At 37.1% G+C, this 19,650-nt stretch overlaps 1 protein-coding gene across 5 annotated transcripts in view; it reads right to left on the bottom strand.

Moving 5' to 3' along the window:
• The window catches only part of Grm7 (glutamate metabotropic receptor 7), a 996,496-nt gene that overhangs the window by 295,853 nt on the left and 680,993 nt on the right, over window positions 1-19,650 (bottom strand). For all 5 annotated transcript variants that reach the window (XR_015439508.1, XM_087182048.1, XM_087182049.1 and 2 more), the window contains exons 6-7: window positions 16,873-17,073; window positions 2,426-2,565 (exon numbers count right to left, since the gene is read on the bottom strand). Coding sequence is in view for 4 of the 5 variants with exons in the window: in XM_087182048.1 (XP_087038174.1) it covers window positions 2,426-2,565; window positions 16,873-17,073 (341 nt within the window). In the remaining variant the exon portion in view is untranslated. The remainder of the gene's footprint in view (window positions 1-2,425; window positions 2,566-16,872; window positions 17,074-19,650) is intronic.

Raw genomic sequence — 19,650 nt, 5'->3', positions numbered from 1 at the left:
CCCAGAGTGATAAGACTACAGGCACGCACTATCACACCTTGCTAATCCACCCTGCTTTAGCCCAACAACTGCAATAATTTCCCTTTCTAGTCCCATTCTTCCCCTTTCCAAGTCATTTTCTTCCCAGTAAAGTAATTTTTATTACTAAATATACAGTCACTTCTTTACTTACTACCTCCTAGTGCTTTTTAAATTCACTTCAAAATAAAAGTAGTAAGGTTTACCATGGTGTACAAGGAACTGGATTAATATGGCTTTTACATCTCCCCTGACTACCCCTATCTTTCTTACTGATTACTCTGTAGCCTTGTCAGCTTTCTGACTTGCTTGGTGACTCCCACCTTTTACGGTGCTAGTCATCCAGTGGATCCTTTTATCTCTACTTCCATTATTTTCTCTCCTACTATCACTCCTGTTACACTTTGGAAAAACTACATACATGCGTGTTTATTTGTATACCTTGTTATTCCATTCTAGACCATTAACTGCATGAGAACAGGAATTTTATTTGTCTCACTCTCTATTGAGTACCTAACCACTGCCTGCAGTGCTTATTGTATGTATAGGTATTTTAGCAACAGCAATGACAAAAACCTTGCTGAATGGCCAATGAAATACAGTTCTCGTGAGACATAAAATAGAAATCAAAGAAAGAAAAATAAAATCAGTGCTGATATTAATTTTTACAATTAGTGTGCTTAAGGATGCCAGATCATATCTGAAGTTGACAAATGCCAGTAGGATATTTTGGGACTACATTTTATGCTAAAAGATTAATTAATGAGCCTATTTAACCCCCTGGTTTTTATAATAATCCCTGTGCACTTCAAGTATAACACAGATCTTGTCTATGTATATTTAGTCTTGTTAGACTCATTTTTGTATCACACAAGCAACATCAAATAACGGTTTGGCTATGCCAGCTAGGCTATACTGCTGTGATACTGTTTTTAATTATCACACTTTGAGTTTACTGTTTGGCTTTTGTTTATTTTGCCTTTACATTTTCCTTTTGCTTACAAGTTTAGTGTGCCTTAGATTCACAATAGTTGTAGCTGCTTCTTTAGCTTTGACCTTTCACATTCTTCTCAGCCATGGATGGCACTAGCTTCCTGGCTTTACCAACTCTTGGCAGTCAGAGCACAATCTGTTAGACTCAATCTTAATGTCAGTTCCTTTGGCTGGAGGACCTCGGGAGAGGGAGAACTGGACAGGTGTAAGCAAAACCCAGGCCAGGGTGAGATGCACATGAGATAAATGTATGGAAACATATTCTCACCCCTATACCACTGCCAGACACTGATTCTGTTTTCTACTATGAAGAAGACTTGTTCTCAATGTCTACAGTACCTCCTAACAGATAGACTGATAAAGACTAATGACATAATTTCTAGATTTCAAAGAGCCAGAAAAAGAATTTTCTGGTATGGTGACTATGATGGTGAATTTTGTGCCTGCTTGACTGGGCCACAGGATGTCATTCTAGATGTAAGGAAGTTTCTGGATGAGATTATCATTTGAATCAGTGGACTGAGCAGAAGAGAGGGGCCTCCCTGAGGTACAGGATTCTCATCCAACCCGTTCAAGGCTAAAATAGGACAAACAGACTGAATAAGAGAAAATTCTCTCTCTCTCTCTCTGCCTGATTGTCTTCAAGTTGGAACATAACCTGGTAGAGGAGGACATAATCTTATGCAACGAAGAAGTGGCTGCTTACTCAAGGTCACATGTTACAGAAAATGGAAGAGGTTATGGAAAGGGTTAAGACTGCAATTATTCATATCTCATAAGCCAAAAGGACTCACAAAAATCATTACAAGAAAAAGTCACATCACCAACAAATAAAGAATGACAGGATCAAGGAATGAAGCCATGCTCTTAAGTGAAATAAATAGGACACACATGTGTAAATACTAAATATTTTCTCTAGTATAATAAACTGAATGTGTAAATAAGGATTAAAATGATTAAAACAAATAATTGACAATTTGAAATAGGAAGGAAAGGTCCAAAGGGGTAGAGGAAGTGGGAGGGGAAGGGGAAAGGAAAGAAGGGAAAGGAAAAATTATGAGAAAAGAAAAAAAATGGAAATGAAGTCTATGTAAATAGGGAAGGGTGGAGGGGGTGAAGGGTGCACAGGTAATGGGGAAAAAATAAGAAGTAAGATACATCATGTATAGGTACAAGCACCCAATGATAAATGTAAACGTATTATATACCTAAAATGTACCAATAAAAGAATTTAAGGAAAAAAATAAAGGAAAGGAGAATGAAAACTGACTCATAGAAAATCTTATGAACATGTTGTAAAAGTCCTGTAATAAATTTGATTCACTTATAAATTCACAAAAAACATTTGTCTGACTGAGGAAATTCAAACTGACACTATTCATCAAACAAGAGAAGAAGAACAAATAGAACTCACATTGAGCTGAAGTTCATCTGTCCACTGCCCAATCAGACGATAGCCAGGGTTGGTGGTGTTTGTTGTCTGGTACTGGAAGATGTCATAACGCCCAGGTGCATCTCCATTCTTGTTAAACATCACTGGGGTACCAGCACTACCTGAAGAAGACAAGAAAAAGTTTTTAGACTCAAACAAGATTCCTTCCACCTCTTGTGTTATGGGTGATCCTGAAGAACTGTAGAAAACAAGATAAGAGATTTCTGACTTGCTTAAAAAGTTAACCCAATGGTCCTACCTACAACTGATAGTTAGGTAGGTAGGTTATCACCAGAGTCTGAGTACTAACTATACAAGATAGGAAGACAACATGCCTCCCTCTTTTGAATAGTTCTAGATCTCAACATTCTTTCAAAGTGTATTCTAAACTGTTTCCTCTACTGAAGAATAAAAACTGTACATACTATTTTTCAGAGATGCCCATCATAATGCTGCTGTTGCTATGTTTATCATGATGATCATTATTATTTTAGCTTTTATCCATCCCTAAATTATGGTCAGTAAGGAACAGTTTATACTGTTGCATTTATAGGGTATGTGTATAATATATACATATATATGCACACACTACATACATTTACCATTTGTGTGTATATGTGTGCATATAAGGCTAAATGAATGAAAGAATGAAAGACCTTTAACATTAAATTCATGGAAAAACTGAGAAAACATAAAAAGAATGCAGAAATGAGTTTTGGTTAGTTTTAGCAACAGTCATAATCACAAAACATCAATAACTGAGTTCTATTTCTTGCACGGTTCCACAGAAACAGGAAAAATACCACTGGCCTCCTAGTATATAGCTGCAGATTACTACTTGGTTAATATCCTTACCAGAAAACAACACTTTATTTCTTATCATTTACAAGTAAATTTGTAAGTCATATACAAGTTGGAATAGAATCACTGATAACAGAATTAACTACTACTATTTTTTTTTCTGATGGGAAGAACTGGGGTAAAGTGTTAGGCAATGAGCATGAAGCACTTTTCAAAACTGCTCCTTATAAACAGTCATTAAAAGTGGCAGAGCTCTGCATCTGGTTAGCAATGTTTTTAGACTCTGCAGAGTTTGGGCCACCATGAGTATTTACATTAATGACATGGATAGAAGAAAATATAAATATGTTGTGGTTGATTACTTGAGTTAGGTACTGTAGAAAGTGAGAGATTCAGACTGGAAATGTGAAAAGATGAGTTTAGTGCTCACAGATCCCAGAGGTAAGAGGGCAATGCATTTCACAGCAGGACTAAGGGGAAGGGAAGGATAGGCAGCAATGAGGACATAAGCACTAAATCTGAAGGCAGGAAGCAAGAGAGACAGGGACAGTGCTATAGGTGAGAGACTATGCTGGTATTCAGGGTATCAGCGAGGTGGGTTTCCTGCGACATGGTTGGGTTTAGAGAGCACAAAGCTGAGCATGGAAACTGTGGATTATATTACTGGGCTTACCAGGCACCAACCAGAGAAAGATGGTCCAGTGGTTAGAGCACAGACCTCTTAACTCTCTGGAACACAGATACAGGAACTGGGTGGAGACTACCTTAAAGTATGTAGATCAAGGGTGACAAGATGGACAAGACAACAAGATGGACACAGAGGAAACATTCATGTGAATGAAAGTTATGACAGCATGTTAACTAGACAGGACAAACTACTCTTAAAATAGTATTTTTAAAAAGCCAAAACTTGAAGAAGAAAATATGATATTGACAATGTTCTGACATCAATGGCAATTCAAAATAAGAATGAAATTAACATAAGAAACTAAAGGTCCAGAAGAAGGTATAATGCACCGAGACATAAGGAGCATATGAAGTTGCAAACTCATATGGAAAGTGACCACACAGGAAGTGAGCATTCAATGTTCTAGGCAGATTGAGGAATAGCTAAAGAACTGCACACTATCCTACAGTTACTGGTGGCAAGATTTTATGACACCATTGGCTATTAAAAAAGAACAAAAGAATCAGAGCTCATGGTAGGCTGAATAATGGTCTAAGTATCTCCAAATTCTAACCCATGGGACCTATGAATGCTACATTTTACGGCAAAAGGGTCTTTGCTGGTGTGATTAAGTTAAGAACCATGACATGGGAGATCATCCTGGATAATCTGAGTGGGCCCAAAGGACTCACAAGCAAGAAGGAGGAAGGAGGAAATGTGATGATAAAAACAAGAAGCTGGTATAGTTACAGAAGGGACTCAGGTTAAAATAAAAACCTGGGCCCCTTTTAGAGGATAGAAAAAGTAGCTTCTGTATGGCTATGAGCAGCAAGCAGTTTTCAGCAGTTTCGTGACTTGAAGCTGACAGATTCTGGTTTTGACACCTGTCTCTGTGGAAACAACACTGTCCCTCCTAGTGCAAGCAGCCATGCCTACCCAAATTCCCCTCTTAGTCCACAAGCCCCTAGCAACAAGCCCAATACAATATCGTATGAATCAAGTGTTGACCCTCAGAGGGGTAGAGATGGAACCCCTCCATAAAACAGAACTGCTGTGCAAATTCTATGATGATCCAGCTCTGGGAACCCTCACTCCTCCAGAGTGGCTTTGTACTGCTTCCTATTACAATAAAGCAATAAATAATAAAGTACTTTCACTCTGCACTGATATTCTCTTACTCCTCTTCCTCTTTCTACATGAGAGAGAGAGAGAGAGAGAGAGAGAGAGACAGAGAGAGAGACAGAGAGAGAGACAGACAGGCCTGGTGAGGGTGAATCTGGGGATACCTAGGCCTCAGACCCACAGGACATGTACCACTGGAATGGTGCAAGGCATGGGTCATAAAGTGAGGGGACCTCCAGAAACTAGAGAAGGTGAGAAAGTGGATTCTCCCCAGTATCTCCAGAAGGAATCAGCCCTGCCTTCAACTTACCTAGGGCCCTTGCAACCTGTGCTGGACTTCCACACTATAGAACTGTGAGCTGATACTTTGCTGTTATATAAGTCATTTAGTTTGTGGTAACTTTTTATTGTAATAGTAGGAAATCAGTTAGAGCAGCAGGACAGAGAATATCACACTTTCTAACTGTACAGATGAGAAAGCACAGTTAGGTCTAGAGAGGGGGAGACACTTGTTCAGTCACTCAGCTAATTAAGCAAGAATAGTGATAACTTACTTTTCAGTCTTTGAAAATATGTTTGAACTCCAGGTTTACTAGTTAATATATATGTGTGCCCTTGTACTTAAGAAACTGAAAGTGAAACATACAGTATTCAGTTTCATTCTCCTGATCATCACTTATAATACATTTCTCAGAGTTGGAGTGAGGATTAACTCTAATAACATATTTAATGTACAGACAACCCTTATTTAACAACTGTGTTCCCTTCCTGTGATTAGATTATTAAATGAATTGGTCACTAAATGAGGAATTGCATAGAATATGTACTTTACAATATTGAGAACAAAGAAATGGTCAAAGGAAGCTCCAACTTGACAATAATACTATAATATATAACAGAACATAAAACTATAGTACTGCCCTATACAGTACAATCAGCGAAAATTACAGTACTGTATTGTAGAAGAAGCCAACATAATGCTGCACTGGCCCTCATATTCCTGTGTTGTAAGTCTGAATATAGGTCATAAGTCTGAGCTCTGGGTTGAAGTCCAAACAGTGGTTAAACAGATACGTCATTAAACAAGGATTATTTGTAGTTACTTCTGGGTCTTTTACATAATAAATGCTCAGTAGATGGTAATGATTTTTATGTTTTTGTTTTGTTTCAAAGACAGATATTCTTAAATTCAACAAGCTGGCACTGAATTCAAGATACTTATGCCTCAGCCTCCCTAATCGCTGGTCTTATAGTCATGTGCTACTGCTCCTGGCTTTGTAATGAATTTTGCTTGCTTTAATTTCCATCGTTGTTTAATCAGCTGATATCTCAGAACCAGACAGCAGCCATGATCAAACAGATTAATGTCTATTCCAGTGTACCAATGTTGCCTCTTGTACCTGGTATCGAATTAAAATTTCTCCTCTAATAGAAACATTTTTTTTTAATACAGTAGGATGGACCCCTCCTTGAGAATGGGCACTAGAGAGAGGCCTGCCCAGATTCCATCGGTAAGTGTATGCAGATCCCAACAAGAAGCCTGTTAGGACCAGAGCTGCACTGGTGCATGTATATTTCACCCAGGGCCCCACCCAGACACCAGCAGCTTGAGCCCACAGGTCCCAGCCAAAGTCCTGCCTGGAAAACAGCTACACAGGTGGGCAAGCAACAGCCAGCAGCCCACCCAGAAACCATCGGTAAGTGTATGCAGACCCCACCTAGAAGCCCTCTTAGACACCAGCGTCTTGGGTGCACAGCCCCCAGCCAAAGGCCTTCCCAGACAACAGCTACAGGGGGTCAGGTCCCAGCCAGAGGCCTGCCCAGTTACCATCCCAAGTGTGCGCAGGCCCCAGCCAGAACCTTGACTGGACAACAGGGCAGCTCAGGGATCTAGAAGGCCACCATTCTGAACCCAGGAATTGGTGCAGTGGTGAGTAGCAGTGAAAAGGCCACTCGGTGGCTTGTGAGAATTGAAGACCACTGGGTGAACAAAAAGTTTCCTCAACAAAGGCACAGCATGCTGCATCTGTTTCAATGAGAAGACACGTAAACAAGTCTCAAAAATAGACTTCCACATCACCTAAGGCAATCCCAAAGGGAAACAAGATGGAACAATCTGATACTAAACCACCTGTACTCCCTGAACTGGCAACAAAAGAGGATCTGGAAAAAAATGAAATCAGAAATAATTTCTCACATAACAACAGAGATTGTGTCCATAGTGCAAGACATGATTAATAACTCTAGAGAGGACACAGATAAAAAAATAGAAGAGCTGAGGAACATGATGGGGTCCCAGCATGGGAAAACAAATGGAATCCATAAAACAGATGCAAAAAGATTTCCAGGAGATTAAAAACTCCATTGAAAGTTTACATAGCAGAATAAGCCAATGTAAGGACAGAATATCAGATATAGAAGACAGGATTGTAATTAGTGACCAGGAAACAAAAATTTCTTAAAAATAGCAAGGGACCATGAGAAATCAATCCAGCAGCTGCTGGATGATGCAAAGAAGAATAACATAAGAGTGATGAGAGTCAATGAAGAAACAGGAGCGAGTGGAAACAACATAAAAAAAAAACTCTTCACAGAAGTAATGGCAGAAAACTTCGCAAGCAAGGGAAAAGAATTTGACATACAGATAAGTGAGGCATATAGGACTCCAACTAGGCATGATCAAAAAAAATCTACACCTAGGCATATAATAGGTAAGATTCCAGAAACCCACTAGAAGAATAAAATTCTACAGTTAAAGAAACAAATCACATACAAAGGAAAGCCCATTGAAATTACAGCAGACTTCTCAAGACAATCCCTCAAGGCAAGAAGAGCCTGGAGTAAAGTATTTCAAGCCCTAAAAGAAAACAACCTCTGACCCAGATTGATGTACCCTGCAAAACTATCTTTCAAATTGCTGGAGAAATATTTTCATGACACAGAGCACCTGAGGAACTTCATGAATACCAAACAAGCACTCCAAAATATTTTAGACAATATACTAGAAGAATGAGCTCTAATCTCCTATGAGCAATACTACTCTGGTCCCACAAATTTGAATCAATGGCCGAATCCGTGAGGAGTCAAAGGTACTATTTCAATATGTATCTCTGTTTTATGTAGACACTATCCTCAGAGACTGCACAAGCATTCACTTTATCATGACAGAAATCTCTCAAGCCCTCTCTGTGTAAGAATTAACGCAAACTTTCCCGATACAGGGAGAAAACAAACAACAAAACAACATCAATTAAATAAATTCTTAATATTGACTTTCTGTTTTTAATATGTCTTCCAAGTATAAAAGAAGAAATAAAATCTGAATTTCTCATGTTATTAGCAAGAAATAAGAATACTGTCATTTTTCAAGAAGATATTAATATTCAGATATCTTTTTTCACACTGGATATGATTCATATTGTGCTTTGCTATAAATTCTACAGCTTCTATTCATTAAATAATAGGTCTCAAGCTTTTCATAGTCTTTGAGAAAAGAAAGAGACAGTATTGGAGGTCTGGGGCTCCAAAAGATCTCAAGCATACCAGCTAAATATTCATCAGAATGGGACACATCATCTCATCTTTATCCCTTCTTACAATATTTGTTGGAAGAAATGATTCTTGTCTTGCCCTTTCTATTCTCATTAAAGTTCATGTTAAAAAATTTAAGGAATGGGCCAGGGATTTAGCTCAGTGGTTTCGCTGCCTGCTGCGCAAGTGCAAGGACCTAAGTTCGATCCCTGGTACCAAAAAATAAATAAATAAATAAATAAATAATTTGAGGCAAAAGAGTTGAATTACTATATCTAAGTGATGACTTGCAATAGCATATTGTGTGGTTCTGACCTTCTGGATAGCTTCTATAATGCAATTGGATTATTATTTCCAGTTTTTTCCCTACACACTTTTTAAAAACACTCCTGAACTTCTTCAAAGGAAAAAGATGCATTATCTTCAATGAACCCTATATTTTTTTAAAAATTGAAGTCCAAAGAAGAGAAAGAAGGCATCAAAGGGGAGACGACCACCTACAGAGATTTCCATGAAGTATTAGAGCCAGAATGCATGTACACTAATTCAAAAGAAAATGGGGTTCTTGACAAGATGGGTGGCAGGAAGGAAAAAAAGGATAACAGAATATACCCAAGTCTGAAATCTGCTCTGCTGCATGAAAATGTCTGAATAAAATTCCTTTCTTCCCAAACAGAGAAGGGACTGGGATTTAGAGTGCCCAGATGACAAACCAGTCCTCTACATTAAAGCACCTAAGAGATTTTCTTTTCTCATTTTACCACCCATCACAGAGCCCAGAAATGCTGCACTGGTATGTATTCCTGTTACCTCTTTCTACTTAACAAACTACCCTAAGTCTTGGTGCTTAAAACTATTACACAAATCCTACTATTTGGTCAGGGTGAGTGGAGATAGTCCCTCTCTGGTGCATTCACACCAGTGAAGGCAGCTTGAAGCTCACTTGTGTGACAGATGATGCAAGGTGTTGGGACTTTAGCTGGAGATCTGGTCAGAACACATACACATGGCCTGTCGCTGCAGCATGTGCTGTGTTTATACCTAAAATACTGCAAGAGAACCAAGCAGAGTCCTACCTTTTATGGTTTAGAAGTCACATAATGTCATATCCAAATTAGTCACAGACTTAGCCAGATGCAGAAGCAGGAAACATAGATCTTACCTTGGGGTAAAGAACACATACATTTTGAAAGAAGAGCTTGTGAGATATGGCATCTTTGCAATGTATAGCCTCCCTCTATTTCTGTTCTGGAAATCTAAGTACAGACACACTTCAGATTAAATACAGCAATTTTTTTAAGGTGCTATGTCCGAGACACCAAACCTACATTAGGAAGTTTTAGTTACTTGAGCCAACATAGAGAATGAAAACAAATTTGTACTTAGGCCTTTGCATTCATTTGGGATCAGGAAAAGGCGATGAAGACTAAAGTAGCGATTTTTCTCCATTCAGAAGAGGAGGTTAAGTACTTGAGAAAGCTGTGGGAAAACTTCTAGGATAGTCTATTATCATTTCCTAAATTGATGCTTTGCTAAATGTGAAGGTCAGAGTTATTAAATTGTACTCTGCTGGTCTGGAACAAAACTCCTAAGGATGAGTGAAATTCCTTACTAAAGCACCAGTGCAGCACAATCAAGCTTACCGCGATGAAGAAATATCAAAATTTGCCTAATCTATGCAAAAGACTGGAAAGAGACAGGAGTTTTAGATCTGTCTCTGTCATTTGCTAGCTGTGAAGTCTTGGACAAATATTTTCTCCTCTCCACAATTTGACTTTTTCACCTAAAACTCAGAAAACTAAATGAGTAAAACATTTCAAGCTTTTTCCTTCTAATAATTGGTCATTTAAAGTGATACGGCGGCCACTGATTAAATTGAGCACAGCTTGTTTTCTTCATAAAACTTTCGAGCTGTGTCATCATTGAACACTGCAGTGCCCCAGAAGCCAAATGTCTCCTGGCTTTCTGCATGGAAGAGAAAGAGGACCTCAGAGAAGGATTATGGGGGCACAAAGCAAGATGATAATGACAAGAGGGAAAACTGACTCTTGAGGTGAGTGCCCACAGAAGCTCTGACCTGAGATGGGCCAGCAGGACTGAGGCAGGAAAGTCCTTGCCCTCAGCCCCTTCGAGCATAATAGTCAAGGAAGCAGACTGTGGATTTAGATGCCTCTGCTCCTAGGTTTTACTTGGACATCATGATTTTTAATTTCTCTGTAGGTTTTCTTATAAGAATGAGAAAAATAGGAATTGAAGGGAGGACGGGGGGGGGGCTGGCAGAAAAAATAAGAATCAAGATATATTGTGTACAGGTGAGAATTTCCAATGCTGAATGTCATCATACTGTATACTAAAGTGTACCAATACACCTATTGAATTAAAAAAATGAGAAAAATAATAGTATCTAAACCATCATGACGCTTTGAAGAATAAATAAGCTAACATACACAAAATATTTAGGACCTTTTCCAGAAAAGTGATCATTTCATATAAATAAGCCCTACATCTATCTCAGCATGTGTGATTCACTAGCAGTCCCAACTGTCTTGACACAATGAGGCTATAATCATTGAACAGAAGGTTCAGATGAGAATTGCCAAGAAAATTCTCATGATAGTTTTTTGTTTTTTGCCATTACTGTAAGGATGATCACAGATATTCATGGCTAAAAAGCAAAGCCCTGAAACTGACCTCAGCATATGTAATTTAGTATGTGACAAATAATGAAATTAATTGGTTTAGTTTGGGAAAAATTTGTTATCAAGCAATTCTGTAAGGTCTGAAAAAACTACAAAAAGATAATTTGTAGTTGAGTTATATTCTAGCTTTATGAATAGTCATTTCTGCCTCCATCATTTTTTGCAGACGATAAGATTATATACACACAAAACCCTAGTGATGCCACTCAAATATTTAGAACTAATAAAAAAATTCAGGAAAGATTCAGTAATACAAAATCAATATACAAAAATCAGTACCATGTCTATACACTAACACAAATTATCCAAATAGAGAAATTTAAAAACAATCTGATTTATAATGGCTTAAAAATATCTACAAAAATTTAATGACTTATATACAGAAAAATATTTTAAAAATAAGTTAAGACATGAACAAATCAAAAGATGTCCCACATTCATTGATTCAAATATTTAATATTATCAATTTTTTGTGGTACTAGAGATTGAACCCAGGAAGGACTGAGCTATATTCCCAGCTCCTTTATATTTTTTAAAAATTTAAAACATGGTTTCATTAAGTCACAAAGTCACTCAAGATGGTCTCAAACTCCTCCTACCTCAGTCTCTTGAGTGTTTGGGAATTTTTAAATTTAGGCATTAAGTTCAAATATGGTCATCAGAAAACTGTTGATCGACAAACTGGATCTCTTCACCCAGATACTAACTCCTGCAAGAACAGTGCAGCACTGTGAGTCTAAACGGATCGTTGCTTATAATTCCAGAAGCAGCTATCTGAACCAGGAATATGGTATGATTCAAGCTCATCTTGTACCTTCCCTGCATTGGCCCAGGATTCAACGGTCTCTCTGGCCAGTTCTGGTTCTTTTGTGTTGAAGAGTCGTATTTTTAATTGAGATGAGTGCTACATGTGCTCACTTCTTTAGGGGTACCATTGCTCCCAGGCCCACGCAGTGGACAGACCTAAGTGGTACAGGTGTAGACTCAGAGATACATCCGTATGCATGTCCATGGCTATTTCCACACATTGGCATGTGTGTGAATTCATGTTAATACGTGTGAGTCTAATCCAACACAATAGGGTTCATTCTAGCTTTCTCTGACCTTCCTTCAGTAATTTTTATTGTTGACAATGAGAAACTTGGCTCTCATTATCCACAATATATTTAATTATTTCCTTAGTTCTATTACTGTGTGTGTAGATATATGTATATATATGTTGGTTTTAGAATTATGAAAAAATACTACATGTTTTACTAGCTACCATGCATATAGTTATTTGTGTCTCTAGTATATATGAAATATTTTCTAAAATTTCTTTCATTTTTTAATATTTTTCACTATGATTATGTTATTCAGTTGTAATAGAAATAGAATTATTTGTTACCAATTCTACTGAATTTTTTGTTATTTACATATTCAGGTTTATTTCAATTATTTCCTTAGTTTTTGTTATGTGAAGCATTAAGATGTTTTAGAGAAAAGACTATATGGTAAAAGCTATCGGAAAACAGTGTTTCCCCACATGTAGTCTACCTAATTTAGCTATTTTTCCTATCCATTTATACTTCTCTCTTTTAGGCAACCTATTAATTTACAGCAGAGTTTTGTACTTTGACCAGAAAGGGTTTTTTTCCCCATTAAGTTTATTGGTACATTTTCGGTATAAAATACAGTTACATTCATCATTGGGATCTTGTACCTTTACATGAGTATCTTGGTTCTTATTTTTTTTCCCCTTCCCTTGTCCTCCCTTCACCCCTTCCACCCTTCCCTATTTGCAAACACCTTGTTTCCATTTTTTTTCCTCTTTTCATATATTTTCCTTTCCCTTTTTCCCCTTCCCCTACCCCTCCCAATTCCCATGCTCTTTTAGACCTTTTCTTCCTGTTACATAATATCAGTTATACAGTTTTTAAATTACAATATTAAGATCTAGGAGACATTACCACAGATTTTACAGAATTTAAAAGGATATAGAAAGCATATTACAAAAATATTTTTTGAAATAAATTTGACAACTTCTAAGAAGTAACTTGGAAGACAAATTAATGAAACTAACTCTGGAGGAAATATAAAATTTGAATAGCACCTATTAAAGAAAGTATATTCCTAGCTTGAAAACCTACCTATATGACAACAGCAGGCTCATAAACATTTTAACTGATAAATTATATCAAACAATTAAAGCGGAAAAAAGAAGGAACACTTCTCCCCTCATTTTAGGAACTCAACATTGTGCTAATCCTAAAACTGGATAAAGATAATAGAAGAAAAAAGTATGAAATTTAGAAATTTGCTTACCAAAACAAACTATTGGAAGTCAGATCTGGCAGGATGTAGAAAGTGGTTTTGTTATAGGGATGGCAGTGTTGGTTCAGCATCGGAAGATCCACCCCCAAAAGTCATCATTTTAACAGAGGAAAGGAAAAAGCCATATGATCCTGTCACTAGTTGGAGAAAAAGTATTGGACTAAATTCTACAGCTATTCATGGTAAAAGCTATCAGGAGACTAGAAGTAGAACAGAAACTTCTCAACAGATTAAAGACATGTACTCCATACTTCCAGCAAGAATGCCTTGTATAAATGGAGAAGATACAATGGTTTCTCCTTAAGGTGGGGAACAAGGGCAAATATGCTTACTCTTTATCTGTCCATTAAACTTTGAAACCTAGTCCCCACCAAAATAGTCTGGCAATAAAATGACACAACTAGGATAGGATGGGCACAGCAGAAGCAAAATCGTTATATGTAGATGAAGTGATCATCTACAGAGAAAATCCTAAGAAATGTCTAGGAGCCCCTAGAACTTGTACTTGAATTTAGCAGGATTAGAAAACACAAGGTATATATGAAAATTCAGGTCTGTATATACTTGCTATGAATGAAGAATTGGATATTGAAATTTAAAAGTTATGTAGGAGTACAAAGGACCCAGAAAAGTTAAAAGCAAAACCCAAAACAAAAACAGTGTTGTAAGGCGTTTAGTGCCTAATTTTAAGATTTCTTCTAAAGCTACAGTAATCAAGGCAGTGTTGGTATAAGGAAAGACATATAGATCATTTGAATAAAACAGAGAATCTAGAAATAGAACCATACATATATGGTCCACTGAGTTTTGAAAGATTATTTGACATTAGCCTTTTATAGAATATAAACTCAAGAGCTGAGGAAGAGATAGTGTTTTCAGCAAATGGCACTAGAACACCAGGTATCCATATATAAAAAATTAACCTCAACCCTTTTTTTCCATATATGAAAATAACTTGAAGGGATCTATGAACCTAAATAAGAAAGCCCAAAAGTATAAAACTTTAAAAAGAAATTATAAGGGAAAATATTTATGAATTCAGGATAGGCAAGAACTACCTAGGATAAAAACACATGATGTATAAAAGAAAAAAATGATAAATGGGATTCCATCAAAATTTAGAACTTTAAATGATATCATTAAAATAAAAAGTAGTCCTTAAACAGACCATATTTACAATACATATAACCTATGACCAGAATATATAAAGAATTCTTACACCTCATTAATAGACAACCCAATTAAAATGTAGACATAAGATGATGATAAATAGCCAGTATAGCACAAGGAATGGTGTACAACTCTAGAATCAGAAAAATACTAATCATTACAATAATAAGATTGAATTATACACTCATTAGGGAGATGAAGTCAAAAGTTTTAAAAGTCGTGTCATGACTTTTTCTTTTTGTTGGATTCTCCCCCTTTGCGTTTAATTTGTCACGCCCAATGGATTCATTCAGCTGGGTTTCTTGGGGTTGTGATTCTCATTGTCTTTTCCTAGGGTATTGTCTAAAATATTTTGGAGTGCTTGTTTGGTATTCATGAAGTTCCTCAGGTGCTCTTTATCATGAAAGTATCTTATTTTTCCATTCATTTTGAAAGATAGTTTTGCAGGGTACATCAATCTGGGTTGGAGGCTATTTTCCTTTAGGGCTTGAAATACATCACTCCAAGCTCTTCTTGCCTTGAGGGTTTGCATTGAGAAGTCTGCTGTGATTCTGATGGGCTTTCCTTGGTATGTGATTTGTTTCTTTTCTCTCACTGCTTATAGAATTTTATTCTTCTGTTGGATTTCTGGAATCCTAACTATTATAAGCCTGTGTGTAAAATTTTTTTGATTAAGGCTAGCTGGAGTCCTATATGCCTCAGCTATCTGTACGTCAAGTTCTTTTCCCCTCCTTGGGAAGTTTTCTGCCATCACTTCCGTGAAGAGTTTTTTTTTTATGTCATCTGCACTCTCTCCTCTTTCTTCATTGACTCCAATCAGTCTTATGTTATTCTTCTTTGCATTGTCTAGCAGCTGCTAGATTGATTTCTTGTGTTCCCTTACAATTTTAAAGCAATTTTTCTTTTCCTCCTCACTAATTGCAATCTCATTTTCTATATGTGAAATTCTATCCTCACATTGGTTCATTCTGCTGCACAGACTTTCAATGGAGTTTTTAATCTCTTGGAAATCTGTTTGTATCTATTTTATGGATTCCATTTGTTTCCTATGTTGGGATTCCATCATGTTCCTCAGATCCTCTATTTTTTCATCTGTGTCCTCTCTAGATTTATTAATCATTTTGCACCATGAGCAAAATCTTTGCTGTTATCTGAGTAATTATTTGTGATTTCAATTTTCCCAGATCCTCTTTTGTTGCCAGTTCAGAGAGTCCAGGTGGTTGAGTATCAGATTGTTCCATCTTGTTTCCCTTTGGGGTTGCTGTAGGTGATCCAGAAGTCTGTTTTTGAGATTTGTTTACGTGTCTTCTCCTTTCCATGGGAGGGGGTGCTTTTGGCGCCCACATAGCTCACCTTCTCTGCCCTAGGAGCTTGGGATGGCAGCGGGGGAGCTTCCTTCCGGGTGCTAGGACTGGCTGAGATTCTCTGCCCTAGGAGCCTGGGATGGAGGTGGGGAGCTTCCTTCTGGGTTCTGGGACTGGCTGAGCTTCTCTGCCCTAGGAGCCTGGGAGGGAGGTGGGGAGCTTCCTTCCGGGTGCTGGGACCAGCTCACCTTCTCTGCTCTAGGAGCCTGGGATGGCAGCAGGGGAGCTTTCTTTTGGGTGCTGGGACTGGCTGAGCTTCTCTGCCCTGACCAGAAAGTTTTTAATTGAAGATACATTTGTCACCATCAATTACAAATATTAGTTCAATTAGATCATGAACCTACAGCAAGTGTCCCTTTCTCTTCAGCTTCCCTCTTTCTTCACTCACATCCTTTCACCAAGAAAGAATTTGGCTTTGTACAATAACATATTTCAAAAACCAGAGAGCAATCTGTAGCCCTAAATATATATGCATTCATTATTTCATTCAGTTTTATTCCCTCATTCATTCATGCATTGACTTGATCATTTGAAATGACATGATAAAGCCGGTTACTCAAAGGAGTAAATAACAATACAGCTCTAGGGCTGGGGATTTAGCTCAGTGGTTCTGCCACCTGCTCTGATAGTGCAAGGTTCTGAGTTTGATTCCTGGTACCAAAAAAACACAAACAAAACAAAACAGAAAACCAATACAGCTATAGAACTTAATGAAACACAGAATGCCAACCACTTAGAAAGCATGGATGTGGGGAGACTCACCATTGAAGTTAACACTGCGGATATATTTCAATAACTTCTTGCCTCCAGCTTGCTCCATCTCTGGGCAAACACCCCGGTAATCAGCACAGAGATCCTTGTTCATATGATGAAGGGCATGAGCCATGGCATAGACGGCATCAATCACGAACTGAACTTTACCCTCCTGCTCATAGTTGGAATCTTTTCCAATTCTCTCCTGTCCTGCACATTAAAACAGGAAACACACATGCAAAGACTGGTGTTGAGTAGATCTTAAATGTGTATTTACTTTCGATTATGCACAGAGAAAACAAGCTTTGAGGAGAATAAGACTGCAAGCCACAAATCCACATTTGGCGACCATGTCAGATATTTTCAATAGCTAGTGGTATTTTACTTTGGAGTACATTATATTAACCCCTCCAATTTACTAGACAAACTTTAGAAGTAAAACCTCAAAGATCACTATGACAGCTTTTGTAATAAGCTAATACATTATTCAAAATATAGTGGTCCCAGAGAATCAAAGAATTTTTGGAACAGAAGCTGAGTTGTCACATTCAAATCTTCAAAGCTTGCTTGTTCTGGAAAAGCTAACAAGGAAATAATAGAAAACATACTACATTCTACTTAACTTATTACCTTTTACATACTTACTGTACCTGCTGTGTAGGCTATCTGAATAGACACTCAGCTACTTCAGCTAGAAACTCTATTGTCGTTATTTCTCTCTACTTCCTCACCCTCACATATATAAGTCTAATGTATAATAGTCCTGTCAATTCTAGCTCTGAAACACTGCACAGTTTTGGATTCCTTACCAATGACCTGGTTCATCAATTTCACCTTTCATCAGGATGCAATGCTTGGTGTCTCCCTTCAGCTATTCATTCTTTCCTGTTCATGTTTGCAAACTACACAGCTGATCATCTGCTCTCATGCTGAGAATCCTTCAGTGGCTCTCCCAAAAGAAGATCTAAATCTCCTCCCCTGACAATAATGGGCACTGCTCATTTGTTCCTCCCTTCCTAGTAATGATAACAACAAATATTCATTAAGTGTCCATGCTGTGTTGAAAACAATACATATCTTTTATTTTTAATTTTTACATTGTAAGTTACAGATTATTTATTCTTACTCTACTCATAGGAAAACTAAGCTTCATAGAAATTGACTGATTTTCTCAATATCATCTTGTGTTACAGCACTGATGACAACTCAGGCTTCATAGACCCTAAAGCCCACATTCTTTTTATTACACTGACACTGCTGGACTCTTTCTGTATACTTTTTCTTCTAAATTTAGATGACTTGTTTTATTTATTTTTGCTTATTGTCTCTACTTCGCTAGAGATGTCTTTTCTCCTTACTTTCACCCATTATGACTTAGTTCTCTTCCGAGAGAAACCAAAAATCTCTGACACATAGTTCTTCAACCTCAATTAAAAACTGATATAGAAGACACCAAATTTCTATTCCAGCATTAATGATAGCATTATATTTTAATGTTCCATCAGTAGTTCTCTCAAACATTTTTTTATTTTTGCTTTTCGCTTTATATTCCCAGTATGGAAAACAACACTTAGCATCTAGCCTCTAGCAGATACTGAGCAACACTTTTATTAAATTATGTATTCAATAAGTACTTGATGCCAATAATTCTCATTCTGTCTCTCTTCTCTTTATGAAGAATAATTATCCACAGATTGCATTTCACTTCCACAGTGATATTTCCAAAATTATTTTCTTTGGTACATTTGTGTCATGAAGAAACAGTGGAAGTCCCACAACACTAAATCTTTCCCTTCAAAATATGCAAAGGGCTTTTGACACCAACTGTATCAAAATAATCTTTAGATTTCTTTACATACTACACACTTTTTAAAAAAACCTTTAATATTAAAATGTAAAGTATGATCTCCATGGAAAAAATTCAGAATTTATTAAATTTATTCCTCTCCCCTTCCTTTTTTTTTTTGTAATGGGTATTGAATCCAGGGCCTTTGCACTCCTGGACTGCAGGAATGTCGGGCCTATGCCATTACACCCAGCTGTGTATTTTTCCTTTTAAGAATACATAGTAATATCTCATATTTCATATACTTTATGTTCTATGTGACTTCATTATAGTGCCAATCAATCTGATGCTCACTGCAGGTCATCAGGAGAGGGCTTGACAGTGTATGTATCAGATTTGTTTCTGGAAGATAAAATTCATCACAAACTCATATTGCTACTCTCAAATCCAACTCAAGATTGTAGTAGGTCTTTTACTCAATCTTGACACTTTTATACACTTTCTCTTAAAAGGTAAATGGTGGTTCTTGATGACGGTGCCACAATTATGCATTTGCTTTAACCCATAATATAAAAATAACTGTCTTAGAATAACAAGTATGTTTAACAAGTGAAAAACGATAATGTAATGAATAGCCTTGCATATATACTTTTTCTAATTTTGGTATATTTTTGAGATACAGTCTGAGAAGTAGGATTATAATATTAAAGGGTTAATTCATCCATACTTTGGCAGTAAATTGGTGAACTCCTCCTGAAGGGGTTTCACCATTTTGCTGTCCTTTATGTAATAGAGCAGAATATGTTTTCTGTAACCCTACCAATAGAATACTATGTTGCTAAATGTGAATTTGTATCAGGTATTGAGAAATGGTACCATAGTGCATTTTTCTTATGTGGGAGGCCAAACACCTTTGCATATGGAGAGATAAATACTTTTTAGGTAAAGTATTCAAAATGTAGGCTTTTTTATTAAACACTCATTTCCTTTTGTATTTCCAA

This window comes from Heterocephalus glaber, unplaced genomic scaffold (assembly GCF_053883595.1).
Source record: "Heterocephalus glaber isolate CG9 unplaced genomic scaffold, H.glaber_assembly_v1.0 deba00001472, whole genome shotgun sequence".
NCBI lineage: Eukaryota > Metazoa > Chordata > Mammalia > Rodentia > Bathyergidae > Heterocephalus > Heterocephalus glaber.
This window is presented reverse-complemented; position numbering and strand designations above follow the sequence as displayed.